General features: G+C 47.9%; 1 protein-coding gene across 1 annotated transcript in view; it reads right to left on the reverse strand.

The window, feature by feature from the left end:
* The window catches only part of LOC147102391 (multidrug and toxin extrusion protein 1-like), a 60,402-nt gene extending 39,888 nt beyond the window's left edge, over positions 1 to 20,514 (reverse strand). The window contains exons 1-4 of the mRNA XM_085964777.1: positions 20,092 to 20,514; positions 3,799 to 3,900; positions 2,761 to 2,829; positions 1,161 to 1,309 (exon numbers count right to left, since the gene is read on the reverse strand). Coding sequence (XP_085820903.1) covers positions 1,161 to 1,309; positions 2,761 to 2,829; positions 3,799 to 3,900; positions 20,092 to 20,220 — 449 coding nt within the window. The 5' untranslated portion in view covers positions 20,221 to 20,514. The remainder of the gene's footprint in view (positions 1 to 1,160; positions 1,310 to 2,760; positions 2,830 to 3,798; positions 3,901 to 20,091) is intronic.
* Positions 20,515 to 20,785: the final 271 nt, after the last annotated feature.

Below are 20,785 nucleotides of genomic sequence, written 5' to 3' on the forward strand. Positions count from 1 at the left end.
CAACTGTTCACCTGTAGCGACCCTCCCCAAAGGGAAGGAGGCCTTGAATCCCATCAATGATTAAATCTAGTTTATTTAGACCTACAATAGGAACTTTTTTTTCTCCCCCCTCAAAGTTAGATTTTTTTTTAAAAAAAAACATTTCTTGCCAACCTCTGTTCCCAAACCAGGAGAACAGCACATAAATCGCTAGTTACATCGAGTTTACAGCACAGAAACAGGCCATTCGGCCCAACTGATCTGTGCTGGTGTTTATGCTCCACACGAGCCTCTTCCCACTCCTCTTTTTCTCACCCCATCAGCATATCCCTTTATTCCTTTCTCCCTCATGTGTTTATCCAGCTTCCCCTTAAATGCATCTATGCTATTCACCTCAACTACTCTCTGTGGTAGAGTTTTCCATATTCTAACTACTCTCTGAGTAAAGAAGTTTCTCCTGAATTCCCTGTTGGTGACTATCTTATATTTATGATGTCTCCCCCAGAAGTGGAAACATCTTCTGCAACTCTAAAATAATGAAAGCGTTTGCTGGGTAAAGACCTCGATCAGGTCGCCCCTCAGCCTTCTCTCTCTCTTTAATAAAAAAAAAAGAGAAGAGACCCCGTCTGTTCAGTCTTTCCCGATAAGGATGATACCAGAACTGGGAGGTTATACCCGTGAATCGGTTTTGCACCTTCTCCAGTGCCTCTATATTCTTTTTATAATATGGAGACTAGAACTGTGCACAGTACTCCAAGTGTGGTTTAACCAAAGTTCAATACAGGTTTAACATAACTTCACTGCTTTTCAATGCTATCCCTCTAGAAATAAACCCCGGCGCTTGATTTGCTTTTTTTTTTTTTAAATGGCCTTATTAACCTGCGTCGCTACTTTTAGTCATTTGTGTATCTGTTCTCTGCTGATGGGTTCTCTTGAGTGACTGGTGCCAACAGAATATGTGTTGACTCACCATCTCATGTCCCCACTCACTATTTGGGAAACCGCCTGGCCTTTGCTTGCGATGGAGACCTCGTCATAAATGTAATGGGACTGGTGTCCTACCATTCCACAACCCAGCACTTTTTTTTTTACTATTGAGCACACCCTCAAGGAGCACCTTCTTTCTAAAAATGTGTTTATACATAAACAGCACATTGTTTCTTTTGTAATAGGACTCTTACTTGGCCACCTTGGGAGATTGTTGGACAGCCAACAGGATGTGTTCGGTGTTAATGAAGAGCGCCCAGCAGGGAAAGCAGAATATCATGAGAATGAGAATCCCTCTTTGGAGAATCACCCCAATCCGCTTCAAGTTTTTACTGCCAAATGTCTGAAAATCAGAAGAGATTTTATTTTTTTTAAATTTTAAAACATGGCTCATGTCTCCACTCAATCTGCTTCTAAATGAAAACAAATCAAGTTCTGTGAGTTTCCATTTATAGCATATAACCCTGAGGAATTACTGATCCCCACTATTCACTGCTCCTCTCCAGTCCATTAATCATCTGCTGACACCATTTTCAATTCAATTAACTAATTTGTCATTAATTCCATGGGCCTAGTAGATTATGTAAACTGAAGTTCCCTCAAACAATTTCGTCACCTCTTCAACAAAATGCAGTAGACTTTGTCACAAGTGACTTGGCACCAAGCCTTTGCTAAAGCTGATCCAGAACCAGTCACTAGAAGGTATGCGAGGATGCCCAGGTCTAATTCACCCTTTAATCCCATTCCCCAGTGCTTCTCTCAAAGCTGCCCACTTTCTACACCCACACAATTGGCGGTCGCGCCTTTAGCCGTCTAGGCCCTAAGCACTGGAATTCCCTCCCTAAGCCTCTCCGCTTCTCCACCGCGCTCTCTCTTCCCTTAAGACTCTTGCTTCAAACCTACCAAGCGTTTGGTCACCTGTCCCAAAGTCTCTTTCTTCAGCTCAGCGTCAAGTTTTTGTCCAATTACGCTCCTGTGTATCGCCTTGGGACACGTGTTACTACGTTAAAGGTGCTATGCAAATGCAAGTTGTTGTTGTTACTCTATCTATTTGAGGTATGCAAGATTGTCCCAGGATTCTGGCCCTTTGATATTTTCCCTCTCCGTGGGGAGGTACCAAAGCTGCACTCAGAACTCCGATCAGGAAACCCAATGTGCAGCAAATCTAAGGCACCAACATACACGGTCCGTTTCTTTTCGGCCAACTTTCCCTCTTTTGTTTGGTGTCCTCCAGCCCCTTCCCCAATTGGCTGTTCTGCATGTGAGAGGCTAGGCAACGAGGGAGTCATTTTAACCCAACACTCCCGTTGGGAATCCCATGGGATTGACTCCCCGCCCAATATTACTCCCCGTCGACTTCAATGGATTGTAAAATCAGGTGGGGCTGCAAAACCTGCGTTGCACCCAATCCCGTCAGTTTCCTGGTGGGCTGACTGGGTTACAATTGCCCAGAGTGTCGGCAGGCTATTTACCACAAGGGGCATCACAGCTTTGTGCCAACTCTGCTCTAACCCAATGCTTAGACTTTCCAATCAGGGGCTGAGCCACTGGAGATTAAATCAGGATTGGGAACCCGAATGGATTTCTCCTTACCCAGCCCAAAAGTGCCGATGGCAATTGTAACATCCCTATTGCAGCCCCAGTTGAAATCAGCCCCGCCTCATCTCGATGGCTCAGTTCTATCCCGGGCATCGCGTTTCTTAAGTACCGATGTTTAACGATTTACCCCTCTAACAAAATGATATTCCCGGTTGGTTAAAAAAGGACGCAAGTTTTTTTTTTTCCTGCACCTACCTGGGATATGAGTGTGTCGCACGCTGAGGCTAACCCAGCACCTACGGAGATACCGGATACATTGATCACCTGTACAAAGGTAATGAAAAAAAGAAATGGAAGCATTTAAGAACATAGAATTAGGAGCAGGAGTAGGCCATTCAGCCCCTCGAGCCTGATCCGCCATTCAATGAGATCAAGGCTGATCATCGACCTCAACTCCACTTTCCTGCCCGATCTCCATATCCCTTGATTCCCTTAGAGTCTGAAAAATCTATCGATCTCAGCCTTGAATATACTCAATGACTGAGCATCCACAGCCCTCTGGGGTACAGAATTCCAAAGATTCACAACCCTCTGAGTGAAGAAATTCCTCCCCAGCTCAGTCTTAAATGGCCGACCCCTTATCCTGAGACTATGCCCCCTAGTTCCAGGCTCACCAGCCAGGGGAAATAACCTCAGCATCTACCCAGTCAATCCCCAACCCCTAGAATCTTGTGTTTCAATTCTTCTAAACTCCAGAGAGTATAGGCCCAATCTACTCAATCTCTCCTCATAGGACAACCCTCTCATCCCAGGACAACCCTCTCATCCCAGGAATCAATCTAGAGTATTGCCAATATATTCAACTGTGGAGTGCCCTGAGTGACCTTATCCTCATCAGAAACCCACGCACCCACATTTTGTAGCAGAGGGTCAAAAGATAGCATTCAGCAATGGGAAACCATGCCTTGGCTTTCGCCCCCCTCCCTAGCCTAGGACAATTGTAGCACCACTAAGTCCTGCTCACCTGCAATCAGCCAACTCAGCATAGATTGGGGATTGAATCTGGGGTTTTTCTGTTTTTACAAGAAATATTTAACCGGCTTTTAAAAAAATTCATTGAGGATATGGGCATCGCTGGCAAGGCCGGCATTTAGTGCCTATCCCTAGTTGCCCTCGAGAAGGTGGTGACAAGGCTGATTAATACAATAAATTGATAGGATGTAGTACAATCCAGTCTCTATTTTAACTATAGCTGCATTGCAATAAATAAAATCTAATTTCAAACACACTTACTGCTGTGGCAAGGCAAACTGCATCCAACTCAACTTTTCCTAAATGCCCACAGAATATGGAGCTGACAATACCTATGAGAAAGACCATCAGCTGTGACATGACCTGCAAAAACAAAAAAAGGAAAATTAATTTAAAATATAAAATCAATCATTTAAAATTGGCAACTAGTCTTTTTTTTTTTAAAAAACCAAAACAAATTTCAGGTTATCATCTAACTAAAATCAGTTCATATTTCTTACTGAAAATAACCGAATTTCTCTTTGGAAAAGGTAAGACTTCACCAAGTTGTCAAGGTTAAGGAGTGAATGGACAAAGTGGATCCGTCGGGTGAAACCATCATCCGTGCCTTTGCTACCTCTAGACTCGACGGCCGGGATTTCCTTCATCTCGGCGGGTCCGGGGTGGGCGACGTCGGTGGCGGGTCCCAACCCCACTGCTGGCTCTATCCCACTGTCCAAAAGGAATTTCCCTGGATAGGGCTTGTTAAACCCCACCCAGCGCGTTTCCCGGTCCAATTCGAGGAAGCGGGTCTGGTGACATCATTTGATGACGCGTCATCAGCTGGTTTCCTTAAAGGGACCACGGCCAACATTCTTTTGACATTTGTGCTGTCAGTGTTCTACTGCATTGAGGTACTGCAAACACTGACAATGACTGCAGAGGTACAGGGCTGCACCCAGGTTCTCCCAGGACTCCCTCCATATGCTTATGGAGGGAGTCACAGCACGCGGGGAGGTCTTCTTCTCTTCCCATGGGCAGAAGACACCTCCCTAGGAGACCAACACATTGCAGAGGAAGGCACAAGCAGGGATGTGGTCAGGAGGACCTAACGCAGTGCAGTGTCGCAAGCCTTTCAATGATTGCATTAGATCATGAAAAGTTAGTACAAAGCCACACTCACCTTCATCCTGCTGTGCCTCTCATCACATCCCTATCACTCTGCCTGCCCTACCCTACTCCTGCACATCCTTACTCACACCAACTTACCTTGCACCTCCACCCATCCCTCCCTCTCTCTATCTACATTATCACTTCCCATCTCACTAGCCACCCCTCACATTCACCCTCATCCTAGTCTAATCATACCAAGCTTAAATAAAAAGGAGACTATGAAGGTATGAGAGTAGAATTGACTAAAGTGGACTGGGAAAACAGATTAAAGTGTAAGATGGTACAAGAGCAGTGGTCTACATTCAAGGAGATATTTCACAACTTTCAAGAAAAATATATTCCACTGAGGAAAAAGGGGAGTAAAAGACAGCCATCCGTGGCTTAGTAAAGTAATAAAGGATAGTATCCGACTGAAAACAAGGGCATATAAAGTAGCCAAATCTAGTGGGAGGATAGAAGATTGGGAAGCATTTAAAAGCCAGCAAAGAATAACTAAAAGATTAATTAAGAAAGGGAAGATAGATTATGAAAGTAAACTAGCAAAAAATATAAAAACAGATAGCAAGAGTTTCTACAGCTATATAAAAAGAAAAAGGGTGGCTAAAGTGAACGTTGGTCCCTTAAGAGGATGGGACTGGGGAACTAGTGGTGGGGAACATGGAGATGGCAAAGATGCTGAACAAATATTTTGTATCAGTCTTTACAGTAGGAGGACACTAAAAATATCCCAACACTGGACAAACAGGGGGCTATTTGGGGGGGGGGGGGGGCGGGGGGTGGAGGGAGCTAAACATGATTAAAATCACTAAGGAGATGGTACTCAGTAAAATAATGGGACTTAAGGCGGATAAATCCCCCGGACCTGATGGCCTACATCCTAGGGTCTTGAGAGAAGTGGCGGTAGGGATTGTGGATGCATTGGTGATCATTTTCCAGAACTCCCTGGACTCAGGAAAGGTCCCGGCAGATTGGAAAACTGCTAATGTAACACCCTTATTTAAGAAGGGAAGTAGACAAAAAGCTGGAAACTATAGACCAGTTAGCCTAACATCTGTGGTTGGCAAAATGTTGGAGTCCATTATTAAGGAAACAGTAACAGAGCATTTGGATAAACATAATTTAATAGGACAGAGTCAGCATGGTTTTACGAAGGGGAAGTCATGTTTGACAAATTTGGTCGAATTCTTTGAGGATGTAACATACAGGGTGGATAAAGGGGAACCAGTGGATGTAGTGTATTTGGACTTCCAAAAGGCATTTGACAAGGTGCCACACAAAAGATTACTGATCAAGATAAAAAAATCACGGGATTGGGGGTAATATACTGGCATGGGTGGAAGATTGGCTATCTAACAGAAAACAAAGAGTTGGGATAAATGGTTCGTTCTCGGGCTGGCAATCAGTAACTAGTGGTGTTCCGCAGGGGTCAGTGCTGGGACCCCAACTCTTTACAATCTATATTAACGATTTGGAGGAAGGGACCGAGTGCAACATATCCAAGTTTGCCGACGATACAAAGATGGGAGGGAAAGCAACGAGTGAGGAGGACATAAAAAACCTGCAAAGGACATAGACAGGCTAAGTGAGTGGGCAGAGATTTGGCAGATGCAACATAATGTTGGAAAGTGTGAGGTTATGCACTTTGGCAGAAAAAATCAAAGAGCAAGTTATTATCTAAAATGGAGAGAAACTGCAAAGTGCTGCAGTACAAAGGGATCTGGGGGTCCTGGTGCAGGAAACACAAAAAGTTAGTATGCAGGTGATCAGGAAGGCCAATGGAATTGATGTGCCTCAATTATTCCGAGACTCGAAGTTAGCAGAACAAAAGTAAGGCTTTTATTAACTCAGAACATAACACGTAAAATAGAGAGAGGTCTTCCTTCAGGAGGCTGATGCCCGACTGAACTTAGATTACAAAGGAGCCAGGTATGGGCGGAGCCCTGCACACAACCAGTTCCAGCACATTCCAATACATAATACATGAGGACTGGGGGAAGGGAAAAGACACAGAAAACAGGCAGTGATGAATGGAATATATTTCATCACATTCACCCCTTCTATAGATTTAGTCTGTTCGGGGGTTTGATAGTCCTCTGCGACCGACGTGGCTGTTGTGGTGCAGTGGGTGTCGGCTGGGTGTCCCCGGTAGCCTCCTGGGTCTCTGCCGGGGGTGCCGCCAGGGTTGTTGAAGGGGTAGTTGGTGGGGGTGCCGTTGGTCGACGTTCTTCCGGGGGTGATGAAAGAATAGTGGGTGGGTAAGGGTTGCTGTGATCGTCGTCGCTGCTATTGCCGTGGTTGTTGTCGATGCCGGCTGGGGCGACGTCTTTTATGGACACGGTGTCCTCCCTTCCGTCGGCGTGCCGGACATATGCGTATTGGGGGTTGGCGTGGAGTAGGTGTACTGGCTCCACGAGAGGGTCCGTCTTGTGGCCCCTCACATGCCTTCGCACGAGTACCGGACCTGGGGTGGAGAGCCATAACGGCATGGATACGCCCGAGGTGGATTTCCGAGGAAAGACAAACATTCGTTCATGAGGCGTGGCATTAGTGGCCATACACAATAGCGACCGTATCGAATGGAGCACATCCGAGAGGACTTCCTGCCAGCGGGAGATAGGGAGGCCCTTGGTCCTTAGAGCTAGAGTGACTGCTTTCCACACTCCCGTTCTCTCGCTCCACCTGGCCGTTACCCCGGGGGTTGTAGCTGGTGGTACGGCTCGTGGCGATCCCCTTGGACAGCATGTACTGGCGTAGCTCTTCACTCATGAAGGACGCCCCCCTATCCGTGTGGATATAGCTCGGCATACCGAACAGGCAGAACAGGCTGTTGAGGCATTTAATGACCGTGGCGCTGGTCATGTCTGGGCAGGGGAAGGCGAATGGGAAACGGGAGTATTCGTCCACAATGTTCAGGAAGTAAACATTGCGGTCGACGGACGGGAGGGGGCCCTTGAAATCTAAGCTGAGCCGCTCGAAGGGCCGTGTAGCTTTGATTAAGTGGGCTCTATCTGGGCGGTAGAACCGAGGCTTGCACTCAGCGCAAGTGCGGCAGTTCCTGGTCAGAGACCGAACTTCCTCAATCGAGTAGGGTAAGTTACGGGACTTTATGAAGTGGAACAGCCGCGTGACCCCTGGGTGGCAGAGGTCGTTGTGGAGGGTCTGTAGCCGATCCTCGGTGGCGCTGGCACACATCCCTCGTGAGAGGGCGTCAGGGGATTCGTTAAGGGCCCCTGGCCGGTAAATGATGTCGTACTCGAAAGTGGAGAGCTCGATCCGCCACCTAAGAATCTTATCATTTTTAATCTTCCCCCTCTGTTTATTGTTGAACATAAACGCTACCAACCGCTGGTCGGTAAGTAGGGTGAAACGTTTGCTGGCTAGGTAGTGGCGCCAGTGGCGCACTGCCTCCACGATGGCTTGGGCCTCCTTTTCCACGGAGGAGTGTCTGATCTCGGGGCCTTGGAGGGTCCTCGAGAAGAAAGCTACGGGCCGCCCCGCCTGGTTGAGGGTGGCCGCCAAGGCGAAGTCGGACGCATCACTTTCCACTTGAAATGGAGTGTTCTCGTCCACTGCCTGTAGCGTGGCCCGCTCAATATCCTGCTTAATGCTTTTGAAGGCGGCGTGGGCCTCAGCAGAGAGCGGAAAAGAGGATGCTTTCAAGAGGGGGCGGGCTTTGTCGGAGTAGTTGGGGACCCATTGGGAATAGTAAGAAAATAACCCCAGGCACCTTTTCAGGGCTTTGGGAGTGTTGGGCAGGGGCAGCTCCCGTAGGGGGCGCAATCGGTCAGGGTCTGGTCCGACTTCCCCATTCTCCACCACGCTGCCCAGTATGCAGAGGCGCGTGGTGTTGAAAACGCACTTGTCCTCGTTATAGGTGAGGTTGAGTTTTTGTGCGGTTTTCAGGAACCTCTCGAGGTTCGAGTCGTGATCCTGCTGGTTGTGACCGCAGATGGTGACGTTGTCGAGGTAGGGGAAGGTTGCCTGCAAGTGGTGGTCATCGACCATGCGATCCATCTCCCTCTGAAAGACCGAGACCCCGTTCGTCACCCCAAAGGGGACTCTGAGGAATTGGTAGAGGCGTCCGTTCGCCTCGAAGGCGGTGTACGGGCGGTCCTCTGGTCTGATAGGGAGCTGGTGGTACGCCGACTTGAGGTCGATGGTGGAGAACACCCGGTATTGGGCGATTTGGTTCACCATTTCTGATATGCGGGGTAGCGGGTAGGCGTCTAGTAGGGTGTACCTGTTGATCGTTTGACTATAGTCGATCACCATCCGTTTCTTCTCGCTACCCCTTACCACTACCACTTGGGCGCGCCACGGGCTGTTGCTGTGTTCAATAATGCGCTCTTTCAGGAGCCTGTCTACCTCGGTCGCGATAAACCGCCTGTCCTCCCAGCTGTACCTCCTGCTTTTGGTCGCTATTGGCCGGCAGTTGGGAGTAAGGTTCGCGAATAGCGAAGGCGGCTTTACCTTCAGGGTAGCCAGGCCGCACACTGTGAGGGGCGGCTGGGACCCACCGTACTTGAGCGTGATGCTTTGGTGGTTGCACTGGAAATCCAAACCCAAGATCACGCTCGCACATAGATTCTTCATGATTAATACTTTAAAATTATCATACACAGTTCCATTAACGCACAATTGTACCGTGCAGTAACCCAGAATGGTCGATGTCTGGGTTTTATCGGCCATAGAGATGGTACCCTGAGCAGGGACCACCTTTAGGGAGAGCTGTTGTGCCAGTTCAGGGTGGATAAAACTCTCCGTGCTTCCACTGTCAATTAAGCATTTAACCCGGCACCCGTTTACCTCGATGTCCACCATTGGTTTGGATAGCGGATGCGGCCTGGTCTGGTCCACTGTGACCGATGCCACTGTAGGGCCCTGATCGAGACAAGATGGCGTCCACGCTGTCTGCTCATAAGATGGCGGACCCCACGAGGTCGGGCAAGATGGCGTCCAAGATGGCCGCTCCCACGGCGCACACGCGGCGGTGGCGGGTTTTCCGGCGGTTGGTTTTCCGGCGGGGTTCCCTCTGCACACCTTCCTGAAGTGCCCCTTCTTACCGCACTTAAAGCAGGTGGTGCCTTTCGCCGGGCACAGGTTTCTGGTGTGCTTTGGCTGCCCGCAGAAGTAGCAGTTGGGTCCTTGACGCGTCGCGGCTGTCGTAGGGCTTCTGGGGGGAGAGCTGGGCCCCGCCGGTGTCGGGCTGCGAAGATGCCTTCCAAGATGGCGGCGCCCTCGGCGCACACGTGGCGGCGTGGGCGGCGCGGGCTGAAGAGTAGGTGTCCGAGTTTCTCTGGGCCATCTCCAGGGACCGCGCGGTGTCCGCAGCCTGTTTCAGGTCCAGCTCCGTTTTTTCCAGCAGTCTTTGCCGGATGCGAGTGGAGCTGAGGCCTGTGATAAAGGCATCGCGAACAAGCTAGTCGGTGTACACTGCGGCTTTTACATCTCGGCACTTACAGTCCTTGCCAAGCTTTTTCAGGATGCTTAGGAACTCCTCCACCGATTCCCCAGGTCGCTGTGCGCGAGTAGCGAGTAGATGCCTAGCATACACCTCATTCGTAGGCTGCTGGTAATGCGCCTTTAAGGTGTTGCAGGCGGCCAGGTACGTATCGGCGTCTTGGATGAGGGGGTAAACCCGGTGGCTTACCCAATTCCGTAGCATTCCGAGTCTCATCTTCGCAGTGTCCGTAGCGTCTTTGACGGCTGCGGAATTGTCCAGGAAGAATTCCATACAGTCAAACCAGTGTCCGAAGCGTGCTGATGCGTCCGGAGCATGTTGATCCAAATCCAAACGTTCGGGTTTCAGGAGTTGATCCATAGTGTTGAAAATTGAGTTAATAAAATTGATGTGCCTCAATTATTCCGAGACTCGAAGTTAGCAGAACAAAAGTAAGGCTTTTATTAACTCAGAACATAACACGTAAAATAGAGAGATGTCTTCCTTCAGGAGGCTGATGCCCGACTGAACTTAGATTACAAAGGAGCCAGGTATGGGCGGAGCCCTGCACACAACCAGTTCCAGCACATTCCAATACATAATACATGAGGACTGGGGGAAGGGAAAAGACACAGAAAGCAGGCAGTTACAAGACACAGAAAACAGGCAGTGATGAATGGAATATATTTCATCACAGGAATCTTGGCTTTTATTGCAAGGGGGATGGAGTATAAAAACAGGGAAGTCTTGCTGCAGTTATACAGGGTATTGGCGAGGCCACACCTGGAATACTGCGTGCAGTTTTGGTTTCCATATTTAAGAAAAGATATATTTGCTCTCAAGGCGGTTCAGAGAAGGTTCACTCGGTTGATTCCAGAGATGAGGGGGTTGACGTATCAGGAAAGGCCGAGTAGGTTGGGACTCTACTCATTGGAATTCAGAAGAATGAGAGGCGATCTTATCGAAACATAGAAGATTGTGAGGGGGCTTGATCGGGTGGATGCGGTGAGGATGTTTCCACTGATGGGTGAGACTAGAACTAGGGGGCATAATCTTAGAATAAGGGGCTGCCCTTTCAAAACTGAGATGGAGAAACTTCTTCACTCGGAGGGTAGTAAATCTATGGAATTTGCTACCCCAGAGAGCTGTGGAAGTTGCGACATTAAATAAATTTAAAATGGAGATAGACATTTTCCTAGCAGATAAGGGAATTAGGGGTTATGGGGAGAGGGCAGGGAAGTGGACGCGAGTCTAGATTCAGATCAACCATGATCCGATTGAATGGCGGAGCAGGCCCGAGGGGCCGTATGGCCTACTACTGCTCTTATTTCTTATGTTCTTATGTAACAGGCAAGAGTAGCCACTTGGGAGTTTTATCCAATGTTCATGTAAAGTTTCTTAAATGTGCTGTCAAACATTGAAACCTCTATTTTCAACACCGTGTTCTTGGACAGATGTGTGTGCACCTTTGGAAGTGGTTTAGTGAGTTGCAGTGAATGGTGAGACATAACGGTACCCCCCGCAATGGTGATCAGTATGAAAGGAATGGCTTGGGCATTGTAGGGATGTATTACGGCATTGGTGTGGGGTGGTGCCAACCTGGCGCATCATGTGGCAGCCAGGGTGTACAGCATCAAGTGAAGTAAATGTGGTCATGGTGAGGCCATCCCTGGCCTCCTGGGCAGCAATGTGGTCGGATGCTGATGCCCTCTGTCTTGTGCAGCATCAGGTGATTGCAGAGAAGGTTGGTGGTGTTGTTGGTGCTGCTGGTGTGCCTGGTGCTGCTGGTGTTGAGACTGATCGTGGTCGGATTCTGAGGACCAAGGTGAGAGAGTATAAAATGCACCCATGTTGATGGAATAGATGGCAGGTGAAGTAGAGATGACAGAAGCAATCTGTCAATGGTGACGAGAGGTTGTTACAATAAGATGACACTGGATGGAAAGTTTGCTCCAAACATTTGCAGCCTGCATAAAGTTCAACCTGTCTTCCAAATGGAGTAAGCAACAGCTTCTGAGCTTGGAAAGTGAACAGCTGAGAGGTGGGAGCTTTTATAGCACGTTTCAAGCTGTCAAGTAACCAGCTGATTCAATGGCCATTCAACTCCCGCCTCAGATTCACGGACGTGATCCCCGAGCAGCATGCATCCCGTTGGCGAGCAGTTAAAGTGAAAAGGTAAGGTTAAAAGGATTATTAAGGGTCTCTTAACAACCAGATAATTGTTTAAATTGGGTCGCCTGCCTCTGCAGGTCAGAGCTCACAGATGCGCCAGTGGGAAACGCGCATTGCGGCGAGGTCCCGACCCGCTGTCAAAAATTTTTTTCCACCCGACCCGCCACCAATCCCACCCACTGACCCCCCGGAAAATCCAGCCAGATTATTCCAAGACTCACCTGGCTAGCCTCCCACCTTGTACCCTCTGTAAACTTCAGCTCAGTCAAAACTTGGCTGCCCGTGTCCTAACTCGCACCACGTCCCGTTCGCCCATCACCCCTGTGCTCGCTGACCTACACTGGCTCCCGGTTAAGCCACGCCTTGATTTTAAAGTTCTCATCCTAGTTTTCATGGCCTCGCCCCTCCCTATCGTTGTAACCTCCTCCAGCCCTTCAATCCTCCACACTCCTCCAATTCTGGCCTCTCGCGCATCCCCGATTTCTTTCGCGCCACCATTGGTGGCCGTGCTTTCAGCTGCCTCGGCCCTAAGCTCTGGAATTCCCTCCCTAAACCTCTCTGCCTCGCTCTCCTCCTTTGAGATGCTCCTTAAAACCTACCTCTTTGACCAAGCTTTTGGACACCCGTCCTAATATCTCGTTATGTGGCTCGCTGTCAAATTGTGTTTGACAATCGCTCCTGTGAAGCGCCTTGAGACATTCTATTTACCACGTTAAAAAGGAGTTATATAAATGCAAGTTGTTGTTGGTCTTTTCACATCCTGGATACATAAACATATCTTGAGATTTGTGTAAACCCACATCAGACCACCATGCACAGTTGAGTGGTTTACCAAAGCATGGAACCACCTTGTCGCTAGTGTACAAATATTAAGCTTTCCTACTTGTCCATGACAACTTGATCTGACTCAGTGTCTGAAAGGCTAATCCAGAACCGATTTAATTTTGAAGAGCAGCAAATATTCAGTGTATTTACATAAGTTAACATATTAGCGATCTAGAACAACTCCTCTTATCCCGTGGACCCAATGTTCAGCATCCTACATAAGAATCAGGAGCAGGAGTCGGCCACACGGCCCCTCGAGCCTGCTCCACCATTCAGTAATACCATGGCTGATTATTGACCTCAACGCCACTTTCCCGCCCGATCCCCATATCCCTGGATTCCCCGAGTCCAAAAATCTCTCTCAGCCTTGAATATACTCAATGACTGAGCATCCACAGCCCTTTGGGGTGCATCAGTGCAACAGCGACTACACTTCAAAAAGTATTTAATAGGCTCTAAAGTGCTTTGGGACACCCTGAAGTCATGAAAGGCGCTATAGAAATGCAAGTCTTTCTTTCTTTATACTATCGCCCAAAGTCAAAATTATCCCCAAGGTATTCAAGAGGTGAATACATGAGACCAAAACTGTGCACAGTATTCCAGGTGTGGTCTCACCAAGGCCCTGTACAATTGTAGCAAGACTTCCTTACTCTTATACTCCAAACCCCTTGCAATAAAGACCAACATGGTGTAAAAGGACAACATCTTTTTTGAATGGGAGTAGAGAGGCCTCTATTTATTTTGTTTCTTTTTCTTTCACTTTTTAAACACAGTTCATATTATCAAGATACACGTAAAGCACACTGGGAGAAAATAAAAGCCTTGCATCTATAGATCACCTCTTCATGTCTGTGGACTGCTCCAGATCCATCTTTTGTCTCTTTACTTGACCCATTACCATCTCCTTTTGCCTTGTACCACATTACAACAGGACTCCACTTCAAAAGTACTCATTGGCTGTAAAGCGCTTTGAGACGTCCGGTGGTCGTGAAAGGTGCTACAAAAATGCAAGTCTTTCTTTCTTTCATCCCTTTTGTCATTTAATCTCTCCTGCCTTCCACCCTATCACAGACCTTCCCTTTTGTTCTTTCCTCCCCCATACTTGCTTTAAAAACGATTACATTTCCAACCACTTCCAGTTCTGATGAAAGGTCATCGACCTGAAACGTGAACTCTGTTTTTCTCGCTCTCGCCACAGATGCTGCCCAACCTGCTGAGTGTTTCCAGCGTTTTCTGTTTTTAATCACAGACAATGAATTACTTCAAAGTTCTGAGAGAATTGTTATGTGGGCAACCACAGTAGCCATTACACACAGCAAGATCCCACAAACAGCAACAAGATCAACAACCAGTGAATTTGGTTTTTGGTGGTGTTGGTTGAGGAAGGGTGCAGGAAGAACTCCCCACTCCTCTTTGAACAATGCCATGGGATCTTTCATGGCCACGTGGACCATCAGAACAGGCAGGCGGAATCTCGATTTAACGTCTCATCCAAAGGATGGCCTCTCTGACACTGCAACACTCCGAGTACTGTATTGGAAATAGAAAAAGGACTTGCATTTATATAGCGCCTTTCACAACCTCAGGACCTCCCAAAGCTCTTTACAGCCAATGAAGTACTATTCGAAGTGCAGTCACTGTTGTAATGTGGGAAACGCGGCAGCCAATTTGCACACAGCAAGCTCCCACAAAACAGCAATGTGATAATGACCAGATAATCTGTTTTAGTGATGTTGATTTGAGGGATAAATATTGGCTCAGACACTGGGGAGAACTCCCCTGTTCTTCTTCGAAAGAGTGCCCACGGTATCTTTTACGTCCACTCGAGAGAGCAGACGGGGCCTCTGTTTAACTTCTCATATGAAAGACGGCACCTCAGACAGTGCAGCACTCCCTCAGTACAGCACTGGAGTGCTGGTCTAGATTATGTGCCCAAGTTCTAGAGTGGGCTTTGAACCCGTAGAGACTCAGAGGCGAGTGCGCTACCCACTGAGCCAAGCTCACACTTCCAAACTCGTGCGCTATTGAACGGTGTAGTTACACTAGTTTCTTTTCTAAAATAAACTTTTTACTTTTATAGTTTTTTGAACATTTTATAGTCTTGTTTTCTTGACAAAATCTCTTAAAGGCAACAAAATGCCTGACATATGGTGCGCACACACGAGCGGTTCATTGATGACGTAGGCAGCTTGTGTTCACAGTCACTGCGTCTGCAGAGAGGTTGGTAGGAGAACTAACGAAAGGCCTGGCCGATTGTTTTTTGTTGTGGCCGGGCCTTTGATGACTTAAGCCCTTTCATTCAGGTTCTCTCGCCCTCTCTCGGCGAGGCATCCGCCAGCTGCCTCAACCAGTCACAAAAAAGGAACCACTTTTAGCAAGATGCTGGTTAGCCTCCACTGCAACCCCCGGCCCCTCCCATACCGCCCCCCCGTCCCACCCCCCCCACAGTGGCTGGATAGGTAAATGCACGGCACAAAGTGTGACTAAGCCATACAAAAGAGGAACTGGACCCCAGCAAGAGCCAGCACCCTCAGGAGGAGGAGGAGGGGGGAGGAAGACTGACTAATAAAAGCATAGCTTTAAAGCAAGCTTGAAGCTTGAGTGGGTTTTGACAGTGCAGTTTGAGATGTTGTGAATGACCCATTGCTATCTTCTTGACTTTTATTTTAGTTAAAAAAAAGTAAAGTTACAAATATGGCAGAGTGCTGATTATGCATGTCCCTTACCAAATGATTCAAGGAAAGGGTGATACGGAGGAGGTGTAATAGCACAGCTGTCGCAGCCCTATGTTGGTTCGTATCCAAATCCTCGAGCCTTCTGAAAACTGCTGCTTTAAGCTGATCTTTATTTAGATGCCGAGTTCAGAATCTTACAGTCAAACTATACCAGTGGTTGTGTCACTAAAAGTGGACTTTTGCAGGGAGAGTTCCTTTTGAAAGGAGAGAAAGTTTTAAAACTGCATTGAAATCGGGGTCATCGCACCATCTCCGCATGCCGTCCCCAGGAAACCAAAGCTGTGGCATCTCTTACTTTCCTTTTACAAATATAGTCTTTCAAAACCAAAATTTGGCCTCGCCCAACTATAGTTCCTGATTTACCTCATATTCTCTCCTAATCTTTTCAACGCTCTTGTTGTCTCCTCCTGCAAATGGCCTTTTTAAAAAAAAAAAAAATTAAAAGCAACACAAAAAAAATAAAGAGTACTATCCACTTAACCCTGGACTCCTGTACTATGAGCAGTTGTCTCCGGATCATTCTCTTAGGCTACCCACCACCCTAGGCTGAAGCACTGCTTTTTTAAGAACAGAAGGACTAGGAGCAGGAGTAGGCCATACAGCCACTCAAGTCTGCTCTGCCATTCCAACAACACAAGAAGCTCGACACCATCCAGGACAAAGCAGCCCGCTTGATTGGCAACCCATCCACCACCTTAAACATTCACTCCCTCCACCACCGGCGCACCGTGGCTGCAGTGTCTACCATGTACAAGATGCACTGCAGCAACTCGCCAAGGCTTCTTCGGCAGCACCTCCCAAACCCGTGACCTCTTCCACCTAGAAGGACAAGGGTAGCAGGCGCATGGGAACACCGCCACCTCCAAGTTCCCCTCCAAGTCACAAACCATCCCGGCTTGGAAATATATTACCGTTCCTTCATCATCGCTGGATCAAAATCCTGGAACTCCCTCCCCAACAGCACTGTGGGAGTACCTTCACCACAGGGACTGCAGCGGTTCAAGGCGGCGGCTCACCACCACCTTCTCAAGGGCAACTAGGGATGGGCAATAAATACTGGCCTTGCCAGCAACGCCCACGTCCCATAAGCGAATAAAAAAAATATCATGGCTGATCTTTGACCTCAATTCCACTTTCCCATAGAATTAGGTCGATCTGCAGATGCTTCAATTTTCCTTCATTATGGAGCAGATCTTTCCCCATATCCCATGATCCCCCTAGTGCTCAAAAATCTATCAATCTCAACCTTGAATATACTCAACGATTCAGCATCCACAGCCCTCTGGGGTAGAGAATTCCAAAGATTCACCACCCTCTGAGTGAAGAAATTCCTCCTCATCCCAGTCCTAAATGGCCAACCCCTTATCCGGAGACTGGTGTCCCCTGGTTCTAGACTCTCCAGCCAGGGGAAATAGCCTCAGCATCTATGCTGTCAAGCCCTCTAAGAATTTTAGACGTTTCAATGAGATCACCTCTCACTCTTCTAAACGCCAGAGAATATAGGCCCTCATAGCTCCATTGCGAGTCCTTTGTCAAGCTTGGTCAAAGAGGCCACTTTAGTCTGTACTGGTGTTATTCTCCACATGAGCCCTCCAGTCTAATCCCACTGTCCTGCTCGCTCCCCCTATCTGCCAATATTCACACAAGGGTATTAATGTGAACTGAGACTACCAAAAAGCCTACGGAAGAGATGCAAAAATCTGCAGCAAACATGGGGAGCGATGCAGATGAAACAGTGCATCAATTTCTGGCCGCTGTGTGATACTGCATCGAGGCGGTACCTTTATGCCACTTCAGCTTCCTCACACTGGTGGCAAAGCATTTAACAACAACAAGTCTTTATATAGCGCCTTTAACGTAGTAAAACATCCCAAGGCGCTGCACAGGAGTATTTCAAGACAAAAAATTTGACACCAATCCACATAAGGATAAATTAGGGCAGGTGGCCAAAAGCTTGGTCAAAGAGGTAGGTTTTAAGGAGCGTCTTAAGGAGGAAAGAGGGGTAGAGAGGCAGCCAGGTTTAGGCAGGGAATTCCAGAGCTTCAGGCCTAGGCAACAGAAGGCACGGCCACCAAAGGCTGAGTGATTAGAATCAGGGATCCTCAAGAGGGCAGAATTAGAGGAGCGCAGATATCTTGGGGAATTGTGGGGCTGAAGGAGATTACAGAGATAGGAAGGGGCGAGGCCATGGAGGGATTTGAAAACAAGGATGAGAATTTTGAAATCGAGGCACTGCTTAACCGGGAACCAATGTAGGCAAGCAAGCACAGGGGTGATGGGTGAACGGGACCTGGTGCGAGTTAGGACACGGGCAGCCAAGTTTTGGATGACCTCAAGTTTACGTTGGGTAGAATGTGGGAGTCCAGCCAGGAGTGCGTTGGAATAGTCAAGTCTAGAGGTAACAAAGGCATGGATGAGGGTTTCAGCAGCGGATCAGCTGAGGCAATGGCGGAGATGGGCGACGTTATGGAGGTGGAAGTAGACGGTCTTAGTTATGCTGCAGATATGTGGTCGGAAGCTCATTTCAGGGTCAAATATGACACCAGGGTTGCGAACAGTGTGATTCAGCCTCAGACAATGTTAGGGAGCGGGATGAGGATGGAGTCAGTGGCTAGGGAACAGAGTTTGTGCTGGGGACCGAAAAATAATGTCTTCGGTTTTCCCAATATATAATTGGAGAAAATGTTTGCTTTAGAGAAAATTAAGATTAATTTTTCATCTGGTCATGCTAGCAAAGAACGTCAGTGTTCTCGCTCAGGCCAACATCCCCAGCATCGAAGCTTTGACCACACTTGATCAGCTCCGATGGATGGGCCACATCATCCGCATGCCCGATATGAGACTCCCAAAACAAGCGCCCTACTCGGAGCTCCGACACGGCAAGAGAGCCACAGGTGGGCAGAGGAAACGCTTCAAGGACACCCTCAAAGCCTCCTTGAAAAGGTACAACATCCCCACCAACACCTGGGAATCCCTGGCCCAAGACCGCACAAAGTGGAGGAGAAGCATCCGGGAAGGCGCCGAACACCTCGAGTCTCTTCGCCGGGAGCAAGCGGAAGCTAAGTGCCAACAGAGGAAGGCATGCACGTCAACCCAAGCACCCCACCCACCCACCCCTTCAACCACTGTCTGCCCCACCTGTGACAGAGACTGTAGGTCCCGCATTGGACTCAGTCACCCGAGAACTCATTTTTAATATGGAAGCAAGTCATCCTCGGTTCCAAAGGACTGCCTAAGAAGACGACTGACCTCTCCAGAAAAAGCAACAGCAGTGTAATATTCAAAAATACATAAGCATTAGTACTAGGGTTGCCAACCCTCCAGGATTGCCCTGGAGTCTCCAGGAATTAAAGATTGATCACCTGGACAACTGCTGCCAGCAACCCGGGAGAAAAATCATTCAAAAAATTTGGTGTTTTTTTTTTCCATTTTTCTTTGAACACTTATCTATTGGAGATGCTGAAAAATGGCTGTTTGATCGAGGGTGGGAGGACATGTGACAAACCCTCCAGGAATACGTCCAACCAGAGTTAGCAACCCAAATTACTACTCAAATATATATTGTTCTAAATATGTTGTTATCATGCAAAATGTCTGAGCAAACCCAACAAAATCATTAGATCTTAACTTTTGTTTATTTGGAAAATAATTTTCTGCATTTTTGTATAAAATTAACAGTAAGTAGTCCAAATCCCATCAAATGATTGGATATCGAGACTGGAGGTCCAGTGATGGCTCAGGCAAGGGTATTAAGGGATATAGAGCCCAGGCGGGGTAGACATGATCTAATCGAATGGCGGAACAGGCTCAAGGGGCTGAATGGCCTATGTTCACACTTTTTTGCTTCCTAGGGGAGGGGAAGAGAAAAAGTGGCACAACCTCAAACCCCAAATAATAAATCAAAGAATGGTAGCTCACTGGGAGGGAGAGTCAAACACTCCACAGAAAGCCAGGAGAGGGGCTTGAAACGCTTCTTAAAGATGATTTAATTGGCAGTATATGTATGCGAGGTAAATAATGAAACCCCAATATATTTATCTTGCAATTGGAGACGGATCAACAAGCGCCTTGTGTAATTGACGCTGATCCTTTGACCATTATATATTTCACATATACATAAGCTATCGACAAAAATTTAATTGACAGTACTGTCCTGACAATGGGAATATTTTCTGTCTCTTGAGCGTCAGATCACGTGAACGTTTAGTATGTTTTGAAAGGTAAACTCACCACTGGCCCGGCCAATTGGAAAAGATCTTTAACTTCCTTCCAGAAATTGACAGGTATCAAACTCCTAATTTTCCTCAGTAAGGGAATCTGGGCAACGTCGTTGAAGGCCTCTTGCATCGAGTCGCTCATTCTTCCAGCCCCCTCTCTCTCTCTCTCCTCGCCAGAAAAATAGCACTTCTGCCCGTTGCTTCTGATCGGAGAGACAATGGCTGCCTTTAAATATGATTCTATACGTGCCTAGATCTCCGACACAGCCGTGACTCACCAGTCGCTCCTTATACTGAAGGGGCAACCACGACCCGTCAGCTCTTTTCCCTTTGCAGCTTGCTCCTGGCGTGCGATGCCGGGAGTTACTGCGCATTGCAATAAACTCATTACGGTGCTCAGAGCTCCCATCACAGCTGATACCGCTTAACTGCCAATGTGGGCTTGATGTGCTGGTCCTGCTGGCTGCGGGCCAATCAGTGAGGGAGTGGAGGGGTGCGGGACTTTCTTTCGTGACCGGTGGGCGCCACGGGGACTGGAGTGCATTGTTAATCGGGACAACCAAATTTTAATTTGATTGGTGGAGGGTTATTTTAAAGGGTAATTGGGTTGTTGTCACCTTATTTGTGAAATTGTTTCTTTTTTTGGGTCCAATGAAAAGAGAGGGGTGCGGGACTTTCTTTCGTGACCGGTGGGCGCCACGGGGACT

The sequence above is a fragment of the Somniosus microcephalus genome, chromosome 22, assembly GCF_052327205.1.
Source record: "Somniosus microcephalus isolate GS21.2 chromosome 22, FLI_Smic_1.0, whole genome shotgun sequence".
NCBI lineage: Eukaryota > Metazoa > Chordata > Chondrichthyes > Squaliformes > Somniosidae > Somniosus > Somniosus microcephalus.